Raw genomic sequence first — 12354 nt, 5'->3', positions numbered from 1 at the left:
GTGTGTGTGTGTGTGTGTGTGTGTGTGTGTGTGTGTGTGTGTGTGTGTGTGTGTGTGTGTGTGTCGGCTCACTTAAAAGGATGCTCCTGTGATTCTTTTAGGCGACACCAACATGAAGGACTAACAAGAAACAGATTATTTTTTAAAGGTCAAAATCGAAGCAGCAGGGGCAGAATAGTCTCAGATTTTAGCCCCACAAAATGACATGGCTCCAAAAAACACCAGATCCTACATTTCCCACAATCAAACTGGAAAAGTTTGTCTTTGCAAGTCTACAAAACATTTCATACAACCATTTTTAATAATGACAGTTATCAGCAGAACACGCAGCAGACACAGTCTAATAGCATGCATTTGAGGGTACGAAGAGATGTAGAGTTTAATTTGGGGGAAGCTTTGTTTTAGCTGTTTTTCACCATTCACTCCTCTAATAAAGTATAAACTGCTTCAAAATGAGGAATGGCTTACGGTAACCAAAACGTTGATGACCAACACGGTAACAGCGGTATGCTGAAAAAACTGTTTAGCTTTTCCATTAGCAGCTGAGCTAGCTTTTTCACCTTGAATCCAATCTTCATCTAATGAAATAATGTTTTCCCATGGACAATAGTTTCATTCTGAAGAGGATTACATTTTCCAGTACAGAGTAGCCTACAGAACCTTGAAAAGGACCCTGACTTCTGTAGTATGTCCTAGCAATAAAAATGTCACAGGTTAGCCTGCAAGCTACATTAGATAGCAGCAAGCACTGCCTGGCTTTGACACAGAGCCTCTGAAACTATTTTTTTTCACAAATAAATGCAAATCATTTTGCTGTGTCATTGTCTTGTTGAACCAGGCCTTTTTACTGGTTGGCCTCAAAATATGTGCTTCGTGTAAGGGGATGGTTTGACGCAAGCATTTTTTTTATGAACCCTTAAGGGACGAGACAAACATTTACTTCATTATTCCTTGTATTGTCAGAATTTTAAAATGATGTTGGAATTGTTAATGGATGAGATTAATTATTGAAAAGTACTATGATATTCAAACACTTGATTTCAGATTTAGGATTGCGTGAATAGGCCTGCTGGTTCTTTTCGTGGCACGTGTTTTTTCTGGCATGAACATTTTAGGCTTGGTGACAACTATGTTTATGAAAGTGGCCTACAGACTATCTTTAAAATCCTTTTTTGGTGTACTGTCATCATCCTACCACCGACTTAAAACCCTCCCTAAATGATGCATAATATTTCTCATGAAGTGGTGCGTGACAACGTGGAATGTCTGTAATGTAATGTGTAATGTAATGCTGTCAGGTGTCATTTTAGTCATCAAAAAATTAACTGAGCTATTCTTCAATCAGGGAGCCAGACAGGTGTGTAAAGAATTCAACAAGGAAGCTCTCCAGCATCCAGCTACATATTTCCCATACTGCATCATCATCATCATCTTTTAAAGATGTATTTTCTACGGTTTGCCTGTAACTTGACTTTGCATGTCAAAGTTGCGGGAAGTTTTGTGGGAAGTTTTGAGATAGTCTTAAAAAGACTGGAATTAATGATTAATTATGAGCGTAAAACCCAAACAAACCAATGAGCAACCAGAGTGATTATCTCAATTGGCTATACAGATTCTAATGCCTTTAGCCTCTGCCACTGGGTAGGTGTCAGACGAAGCGTTTACCAGGAGGTTATATTCCACGACAATGATTGGTGATGAGTAATCACTTTACTGTTAAAAGGAAACAGGATGACATTATTCATTAGAAAACACTACTTTTTTAGAGGGACTATTTTGTCCACAGGGGTCGCCGAATTTGATACAAACCAAAAGTTCCTCAGGAGCTTTAATTCAGACCATTAGTTCAATGAAACAACATAATTTAAAATATACCATTAAGTTGTTCTTCTTAGGCTGAAATTTTAAAGAAGAGGAAGCCTTTTACTTTCAAACTAGTTCAGGAACTACTTACCATTGTACACATGCTTGCAATGTAACTTTTATTGGCCCTTTGGCTTATGATATATTGAGTGCCTTCCCTTTTTCCCCGCTAAGTCCTCTCATCCGTCAGTGAAAGATGTTTACTCTCCACAGTAAGCCTGTCTTCAGAGCATGACAACAAACATGTAGTGGAGACCTCGGCTGATGAACCCAGACCTCTTCATAAATTCCAAGCATGCAAACCCCTCTACCAAAACCACATTATTGACAATGAAAAAAGACACGGCTGCTGAAAAGTCAAGCATATGACCTGCATTAGAATGGGTATGTTTCAGATGATGCGTGAAGAGGAATGTCCAAAATGAAAGGTCGGCTGCTGCGCAAGTAAAAGGGTCAATCTGAAAGGAAATGTGAGAGTTAAAGGGAAAGTAATTCCCTGCATGCTTAGCCTTATTAAATATGTAGCACAAAGGAAATGTGCCCTCTTTCACTCTTTAGCCAGACCCCCTCTGGCTGCCAACCAAGTGATGCATACAGCTTGCATGTTCATTTAAAAATCCTAAAATGTGCAACTTGGCCTCTCAGAAAGGTAATTCTTTATATTCAGGACAGTTCTGCTGCTGACTTTCTTCACCTGACCTTGACCGCCCCAAGGCTGTCATCTCCTCTTCCTGAGAAAAATACACTCCCTCCCCTGTTCTGCTTGCCCCTCCTTCCCATTGCTTTAAATATTGAAGATGGATAATGGTGTTCGCCTTCTTCCCGGGGCCAGGCCGAAAGCTCGGAGATGGAGAGGCAAACGCAAGCTCATGTAAAAGCATGCGTGTCCCTACATATCCCAAGAAACCCTCTGATGCCACAGTCAAGGAGCACCAAAAAAGAAATCAAGGATTCAACTTTACTTAACCCCGTACCATGTCTTAGCGGAGACATTGTGAAGGCGTCATTGCTCCAATTCTGGGTTCCTTGACATCACTAGTACCTGCCTGCGTCCCCAATCTTAATCCCAAATAAACCCGTGCTGACAGCACAGATGTGGCATTACAACATGAAACAATGTTCTGCTCATTGTCAAGACAAAATCACTTTGACATCATAAAACCCTGAAGCTGATGGATTCCCCTTATTATCAAATATTTCATTCAGAAGGCTTCACAGCTGAGCGGGATTCAAATTTTCAAAATGACAAACCATTTGTATGACATTCCTTTTTTTTTCTTCATCAAATGAGAAATCATTAAAAAGCGCAGAATTTTCAAGAGGATTTTTTATTGTTGCTTGATTTGTGATATGTCTTCTACGGAAGCCTTTAGAGGACATGCCTGAATACATTTCATTTTACTCCAGTTTTCTGTAATAAGGAGTAAATTTATGTTGTTTTATTCTGATCTCGACATATTCATCTCGTTATCTAGAGATAACAACACTGGTTTTCCTGTGATAACTATTTGATTTTGGTCATTTTCTCAAGATATCGCAAAATTAACAAGTTATCATGGGAAAAATAAACATTGTTATCTTGAGATAAAGACATAAATAAGTCGAGATCTCAGGAAAACAACCAGAAATTACTCATTATCATTGGAAAACAGAGTAAAATCAAATGAAACAGATGTATGTCCACTTAGGGCTTCCATAGTATTCAACTGATGCACTCAAAAGAAAAACATTACATTCTGAATTAAGGCAAATATTCACATAATATGCAAATTAAGGCAAAATAATGGATAGACATTAACAGCAAGGTCAGCATAAATAACAAGCAGACATCTTTCCCATCTAACCTCTTTAAAACATGCAAATACAACATGTTTCCACTTAAAATAACTGTAAACATAGTGATACAAACCCTTATTTGTTCATATAAATAGTGCAGAAAAAACTGGTGATCACAGTTTGGGAAGACTTTGGAGAGTTGGTTGGCGGTGCTGGTGGTGTGTAAATGTGTGAGGGAAGAAGAAATGCAGTAGACAAACAAATGGCCACACACATGGTTTTCCATCTGCAGAGGCAACACAATTGGTTTTCCTTGACATTATTTTTCAGAAGTTTGGGGACTTAGGGACACGTGTTGACAGGTAAATATTGTTCTCCAGAAGGAGACAAATTAAGCATTGAAAACACATTCATAGTTGCAGCACCCGAACAGACAACGTCTCCATTAGACCGCAGATTATCTCCCACTAAGATTAACAAACTAAGGAGGCGGTAACAATCATGAAATGTAGCACAAACTGCAGAATAAACAAAGGATTAATGAGTTATCAGAGGCCTTTAGTCTGCCATCGGGGTCATTGTGAGGTGACAGTGTACGTGGGTAAAAGAGGTATGATGCATGAAATATATGCCCTTTTTAGTCAGGAGTGTCCAAACGGAGCCTGTGTGTTCAGGGGTCTTTGGACGATGACAGCATTCGCCAAATCCGCCGCCTCTAGGCTAAGATCTTTGTCGTTGAGCTCTCGGAAAGGGAGCGATGTCGTCAGTACGAAAGGTGGACAGCTCCTCTGGGAGCGTGCGACGAAATCCTGGACGTCAGAGATCCTGCAGGAAAATTACAGACGGAATGATAGAAAAGATTAGGACAGAAGGCTAAAAATCATATTATACAAAGATTAAGAAAATGCTTTAGTTCTTTTAAGCAGCAAAACCCAGCCCATCCAAATTCCCTACTCTCTCATGTGGCACATCATTTCTCTGTGGAGCACTATACTAGTAACATAATCTATTATTAATCACCACCCAGCACATACAAGCGATCTTATGGCTACCCTACTCCTTACACACTTGCTGAAGGTTAGAGGGGTTCAGCCCTCTCTATCCTTTCCACAAACTCTGTTATATAAATGCTGCATCCCAGTTACGCAATCCCTCTCTGGGGATTTTATAGATCCACTCCGTTGCTACATCTCAGATTATGTTTTCTGCAGCCCCATGCACTGTGGCAGGGGATATAACATGCACCATGCCTTCAAACTCCAGCAGACTAGAACAAAGCATTACGTAATCCTCTAACAAACCCCCTCACCAGCTCCAGAGCTAGTACAAACAAAAATCTTTTTCGTCATCCCTTGAACTACTTCTCAGCTGCAATGCTTGAGATTATGGGATTTACAGACAGCACAACAGAGATAAAAAAAATGTCAAGATAGACTATGCAGGCTGTTTGGATATCAATGCATGATGCAAAAGGATGTGTTTAGGGCCTTGACACTTGGATACACACCGATGCGATAGGTTAAACCGCTGCACCAGTCTCCTGCCGTCGGCCAACCAGATCTGCAGGGAGGTGACAGGAAGGGCGTGGTCTAGTGTTACCATGGGAATAGGAGGAGATTCTCCATCCTCGTGCACAGATGGTGACCTGGCCACAACTCTGGGTGCAACACTGGGAATGGACAGGGATAAATAATTAGATTAAAACTATAAGAGCGAGCACATGCAATGTTTATTTTTTTCAAACTTATTTATGTTAGGAAAATAAATATTTTTTGATTGCTCTGGAGAATTTGGTATCCAAAAAGGGATTTTATGAAAATGCTGAGGTTCTAGTTCATGAGGTTGATGGACTGCTTGGTCAGATTTGCTTGTTTTCCAGTTTTCAAATATCTGGATTTAGAAGGACATCTAGTGGTGTAAAGCAGTACTGTGTCTTATGGAACTATAAACAGACACAACTGGACAACAAACATGCCAACTCAGCTATTACATCATTGATTATCTGTGACATTTATTAAGACATATATATGTAAATAACTGTAAAAGGTCAAATACATTTAAGATATATTGTTTAACATCGTCACAACAGAAACTGTCTCTTACCTGCCAAGTCTGTAACCTCTGCCGCTGAAGGGGTGGAAGGCCTTTTTCTTGGGAACATAATCCTCCTCGGTCAGATCCTCCACACTGATCTCCAGCTCCTCCTCCTCTGCTCTGCTCTCCCACTCTGTCGGGAGCTCCCTGGAACAGGTTTGAGATCAGGCTTAGAGTCTCTAGTCAGAACACTGAATAGTCTCTAGAATGAACACTAACGAGCATTATGCTTGAGCCATGTTTCATCTCCTGGTTGTAGGCTATAGGAAGACAGCTGAACTGCTCATGATCCCCTGGAGACTGTTTTTGCATGTAGGATCGCACAAATGATGGGCATAATATGACATCTGAGTTACATATAGAGGGAGTGGACATCCACCAGCTAAACCTGACCTGAGAGAAATTGTCTTTTATTGGAAAAACTACGTGCCCTCAGGTACAATCAGTTTGGCTTTGCAACATTAATCTCCTCCGGATGACCTCAGGTCAGACTTTACGGCCTTAAAGAATTTATTGATGGCAGGAAGTCATATTTTATTGACACCTTAGATAAATAGTTCTTAAACACTTAATAAGAAAATGGGCATGAAAGACGGGAAAGACAAAATCACAGAATCAAATGTATGAAGTCTTTGAATAAGAAGAGAACTGTAATTGAATCTTAACTTGTATGCATATGATGTCTTGTATAATAATATATATTATAAGTAATTTCTGTGAAACAATACAGCTTTCTGGATAAGTCAATTAATAAATAAGTTAATTTGTTTATTTCATATAAAATTGATGGATCATTCATATGTTTATAATTTACATTTTTTATAAGAATATTTGCATGTGTCTGTTTGGTTGTGTCAATGCTTTTAAAACTGCTTCGAAAATCACACAAATGAATGTCAAAGAAATGTAATTTTATACACGTATAGTATATCTTTTTTTAAAGATGTATTTGGGGCTTTTAGTACCTTTACCGGAGAGACAGAACAGCGGGCAAAGTTGGTTACAAAAGACAAAGTATGTATGACACGGGGGAAAGCAACCACAGGCTGAATATGAAGCCACACATAAGTGGGTCACACATGTGTGGACCTCCAAACATAAGGCATGCAACCAAACCACCAAACCACCAAACCACCAAACCACCAAACCACCAAACCACCAGTGCCACATGCCTTTATATTTTAAATGCCAAAACACTTGTTTGTTCCATCTTCTCAAATGTGCTTACTTCTCTGGATAATTTCATTTTTCTGGCTTTCAATATTGTTCAAAAAACACACATTTATTGGGGAGGTGAACTTGTGCATGATGACATTGTGATGAACATTTGTCACAATTCTTGAAATAACCCTTTTTTTTAAAAGATCCAAATCAGTGCCATCAGTCTCATATGAATGGGTCAGAGAACGTTCTGTTTTATGGTATCCACATCATTCACTCATCTTTTATAAGTGTATTATATGATTAGAGTTTTATTAAAATGTTTTATTACCTTCAGAAATAGTATGAATAAGTCACTATCATGGCTTACATTGGATTGTTATTGACACAAGTCACATTTTTAATACAACCCGGAGTCAACAGAAACATCTAGTAATGAAGTCTAACAGCAGGCAGAAAAGTAATAACAAAGCCCCGCGTTTGATCATCTAGAGAGAATATGTTGTAATATGTTACTGACATCAGTGTACTGTGCTCCATCTCTAACCACATGTCACTGTGAGAGGACACAGACAGGGTTATATCAGGCCAGAAGGAAAATGATAGGAAGCCAGAAATGTATTCACCTGTTGGATTAATCTTTAATGTAAATATTCAACCCTACCTGATCTGAAGATATGATGACTTTTTGCTTCTTGTGACAATTTCACTTACCCCCTTTTGATGGCATCCAGGAAGTCTTGATTCGCTGGTATTGAGTAGCTGCGAAATTCCTCATCATTCACAGAAAAGCCATCCTTCCACAGGCGCACCACCATCTCCGCCTGGAGTCAAATTTGAAAAACAGATCTGTGTTTAAAGATAAATGTACTGAAGTCCAGCTGACAGGAGGATCTTGTGGTCCCATAAATGTTAACAACAGGAATGTAACTGTCAGTTGCTTGAAGTGAACACTGTCACCTGATCGTTTTCTTAAAATGTCTGCTGTATTAGATATTAATCCAATGCAAATTTTATGTACCAGATTGTATTAAAACGTTTTCGTATGTGGGTGTTTTATCAACTTTTTCATTCTTTTTAATACTTCGAGTCACCTTAATTATGTAAATTAGACAGGTGTTGAGAACTAGCATGCTTGCTGAAACACTTAAACAATGCATCTGGTTCGTCCAATGTATCTGTGATGTCCATGCCAAATAAAGTCTATTATTATTATTATTATTATTATCATTATTATTATTATTATTATTATTAATAATAATAATAATAATAATAAAACCTTTTCTTATGTGGGTGTTTTATCAACTTTTTCATTATTTTTAATGCTTCGAGTCAACTGAATTGTGTAAATTACGATTCAAAAATAATAATATAAAACTGCAAACAATAATCTCATTTTGAGCATTGACAGAGGAATGTCCCTGAAATTGTGTGAGTGTGTTTGTCTCTGACCTTTGACGTCCCTGAGGCATCGTAACAGATCTTCTCCACCTCATCAAGGAGGTCTTCAACCGAGAAACTACGCCTCATTGGTGCCTCCTCCGCATTTTCTTCACTGACCATCCATTAAGAAATAGACAAAAGTGCAATTTAGTCATCATGTATCATATTGAATTCTGCCTGCAGTCACAGAAACAATGCATTATTGACCTCTCAACCCAGCAGGGTTATATTAAGCAAATAGGTTTGTCAACCGGGAAAAATAACCTCTTTGAAACATGACTTTCCAGCCAAACTGCTGAGACGCTTTATACACCAAAAATACATGTTGTGTGAGTTTATACTGTGTTGTCCGTAACAATAAAAGATGATTCACAACCAACGGAGTTGTGGGAATTCTCAAATGCAAATATTTCATTTAAGTATGACATCAAAAGGAAAGAATAATCATTCCCAGTTTGACTTACCAATCAGCATCATTTTCACCACCAACGGTGTCAAACTCTTTCATGACGTTGTGTGTTTTCCATCTATGATATGACAGGCACGTGGACAGAGAAAACATCAGTATAGGATCTACTACCATTACAAGTTTTAATTGAAATATAACCTTTATAAACCATTAAATTATGACAGTGAATTGTGTACAAACACTAACATTTGCGTGTACATTGTCAGTTTTAGATTAAACTTCTTTATGACTTGAATTCGCTCAACACAAGCGGCTGAATTGTAAAGATAAAAAACAACAACAACCAATAACCTAAAATGTTATCGTTAATTATGTAAGTGGGCGTCACACAGCATGGACGCCTCCGACAGAGGACCTGTGTAATGATAACATGGATTAAATGAACATATACACTCAAAGGATGCACATCTGCATGCTCGTATTAAGGTTAAGGTCAAATACCGATTTACCAGTTCGTGATTTGTTGGATAATCCTGGGCTACACATCTGCAGCCACAAGTTTGGTGTAGCGTCTCTTCTGCTCAGCAATATCTGTGACGCAGGAGGAGGCTACCGTAAAGCCACTACTCCTGTCGCAAAACACTGTGCTGCTGAGCTCAGTTCAGTTAAGCAGGGTAAACGATCGTATAGAATAAATTACATAAGAAAACATACCTGAGCGTCGATAATCTATCTATCTATCTATCTTGGACTATCTATTCTTTTTCTATCCATCCATCGTTCAACAACAACAAAAAATAATCAAATGAATATTGATAATGATATTATAATAATAATAATAATAATAATAATAATACAAATACAAATAATAGTATTAATAATAATGATAATAATAATAATAATAAGGCTATTATTATTATTATTATTATTATTATTGTTTTTTGTATTATTATTTGCCTATATATTATTAGACTATTATTTATGTAGGCTAGGCTATATTTTTGAGGTCGAGCCATCATTGGCTACAAGAGACCCCTAAAGAGGATTCAAAATGTTGCACACTAATTGATAGAAATATTTATTTTTGGACCTATCTTCTTATTGAAAGAGGTGCATGTAAGATAATAACAATTAATAATATTATTCGCTGTGGTATTTTAGCAATTGAATCAAACTAAAGAAAAACAGCACGATTTCTAGGGAACTACACCATTTCTTTTTTCTTTAAAAAAAAACAAAAAAACACACACATACACACCAAGTCTGACTAGAGCTGAGTCTGACAGGCTAGAATAAGGTGTTTTGGCTTTGATCCATTTTTATAATCTCACAATCTTTCAATGCATTTTTCTAACTTTAAAATCCAATGTATTTTTAGACATATTCATTTTTTTACACTACAAATCAATCGTTTCATTTTCCTAAGTCATGGTTATGGTGTTGGTTTTCATATTGTATATTGTAAAGACATTGCAATACCCCCTATTAGCCCCTAGGAAAAATATAATCTTAGCCAAATACATTTCATCAACCATATGAAGCAATATATTAGGGCACACATTGATTTCAAATAGCCTAAATACATTGTGCATTTACAATTCTACAATTCACTTAACAGACGCTTTTATCCAAAGCGACGTATCAGAGAGTAAGTACAACACAAGCAAGGATCTAGAAAAAAGGGGAACAATGTCAGTAAGAGCAAACGATCAGCTTTGAGTCTGATTGGACACACAGGTGCTGACAGGAAGTGACCAGAGGCAAAGCACAACGTTGACGGCAGTTCTTGAGAGCTCTAATCAGTATAGAAACCATCTTATAAGTCATCGTTATCAAACAAAAATATTTTCATCATATCATCATCATCTATTAATATTTTAGTGTATATATGTCCTAGTCATTTCATGAACCAACATTCATTTTGTAGGCTACATGTACAAAAGTAAATAATGATTTGGCCTCTGATGCCAGTGGAATGACCAAATAGATAATTTCATTTGCAATGCAACGTCAACATCTACATTTGATATATTAGAGCATTTTTGTTTCAAGACTAAACCTTTTTCACAAAATTAGAAATATCATATTGTCTTGAATAAAAATAGGTTATTTTTCCCTAAAAGAAATCAGGGTTTGATCCATCATTTTGAAACAGATGGCTTGCACGGTTGCATCTCCAGTCAAGCCAGAAATAGCGTATAGGCAACACACTCCCAAACACATTCAGGCTTTGGTTTCAGCAGAGTGTCCAAAACTGGGGTCACAGGATCCCACAGGGGTTCTGGAAAGTTTCAATTTCTTGGTTCAACTACAATTCTTAATGTCACGTTTACTTGTAGGAAACCTTGTCTGAACAAAGTCTTCAGACATTTCTCTTTTCGTGAAAGAATACCAAAACATATTGGGTCTTAGTTGATTGAATGTGACACTGTATTCAAAACGTGGTCTCATTATCATATTTGAGATTGAGTCATCAGTTCTGGGTTGAATTATAAATGTTTTTGTCCTTGAATATGTGAGGGTTTGTTTTTTTAAGTGTTGTTTTATTGTTGGACCTAAGTCAAGGCGATTTAGTTACTAAGTTACAAGCTCCAAGCTTCACTAAACTTTGGTGAATGACTTCAGAATGAAAACTGGGGAAAGGGACCCATTTGAACATTAGTCATTCTACTTTTTTATGTTAAAGTTTAGATTTTAGAAAATTAAAATGTAATGTAATAGGTTATCACACGAATAAAGAAGGGACAAAATGTTTCTGTGTCCACAGCAAAGAGTGGACACACGCTATTTCAACGTTTTCTTTCCCCTAAAAATGTCACTATAGAACATTATATTCCTCTGAGGAGTACACTGTGTACTCAAGTTTATAAATTTGACTTTTCCTCACTTGATCCCTTTAATGTTGCTTTTGGGATTTATCTTTCAGTAATATGCTACTTATAGTGACTTATTTAACTTTACAGGATTGTGTACTGTGGTTAAAGGTCAATATTTCTCTGGAGTTATTATGACCCAAAACAACAGAACACAATTGGTTGTATTGATTATTTTGGTCTTTATTATATTTGCTTATATAAAATAACGTGGCTTCTAATTCTTAAAGGTAGTTGTCCAGTCAGCAAAAATAAATGCACCTGCCAAACAGACCCACATCCACTTGAGAGGAAGAGAGAGAGAGAGGCAGAAGAGAGAGAGAGAGAGAGGCAGGAGAGAGAGAGAGGGAGAGCGAGAGAGGCAGGAGAGAGAGAGAGAGACAGAGAGAGAGAGAGGCAGGAGAGAGAGAGAGACAGAGAGAGAGAGAGGCAGGAGAGAGAGAGACAGAGAGAGAGAGAGAGAGAGGGAGAGAGAGAGAGGCAGGAGAGAGAGGGAGAGAGAGAGAGGCAGGAGAGAGAGAGAGACAGAGAGAGAGGCAGGAGAGAGGGAGAGGGAGAGAGAGAGAGAGAGAGGCAGGAGAGAGAGAGATAGAGAGAGACAGGAGAGAGATAGAGAGAGACAGGAGAGAGAGAGAGATAGAGAGAGGCAGGAGAGAGAGAGAGAGAGAGAGAGAGAGAGGCGGGAGAGAGAGAGGCAGGAGAGAGAGAGAGAGAGAGAGAGAGAGAGGCAGGAGA

General features: G+C 37.9%; 1 protein-coding gene across 1 annotated transcript; it reads right to left on the bottom strand.

The window, feature by feature from the left end:
- Nucleotides 1–3172: 3172 nt before the first annotated feature.
- On the bottom strand, nt 3173–9366 carry ubxn2a (UBX domain protein 2A). The gene is made up of 7 exons (XM_061052467.1): nt 9256–9366; nt 8802–8864; nt 8347–8449; nt 7609–7718; nt 5743–5880; nt 5147–5308; nt 3173–4464 (listed from the first exon to the last, which is right to left on the bottom strand). The coding sequence occupies exons 2-7, from the start codon at nt 8843–8845 to the stop codon at nt 4281–4283; spliced, it is 741 nt and encodes a 246-aa protein (XP_060908450.1). The 5' UTR covers nt 8846–8864; nt 9256–9366; the 3' UTR covers nt 3173–4280.
- Nucleotides 9367–12354: the final 2988 nt, after the last annotated feature.

Source organism: Labrus mixtus, chromosome 12 (genome assembly GCF_963584025.1).
Source record: "Labrus mixtus chromosome 12, fLabMix1.1, whole genome shotgun sequence".
NCBI classification, from domain to species: domain Eukaryota; kingdom Metazoa; phylum Chordata; class Actinopteri; order Labriformes; family Labridae; genus Labrus; species Labrus mixtus.
This window is presented reverse-complemented; position numbering and strand designations above follow the sequence as displayed.

Coding starts and splice junctions, on each gene's coding strand:
- ubxn2a (XM_061052467.1), bottom strand. CDS start 8,845: ATGAAAGAGTTTGACACCGTTGGTGGTGAAAATGATGCTGATTG. Junction 8,450..8,801: donor GGTGAAAATGATGCTGATTG/GTAAGTCAAACT, acceptor ATGGATGGTCAG/TGAAGAAAATGCGGAGGAGG. Junction 5,881..7,608: donor CTGGATGCCATCAAAAGGGG/GTAAGTGAAATT, acceptor AACCTGTTCCAG/GGAGCTCCCGACAGAGTGGG.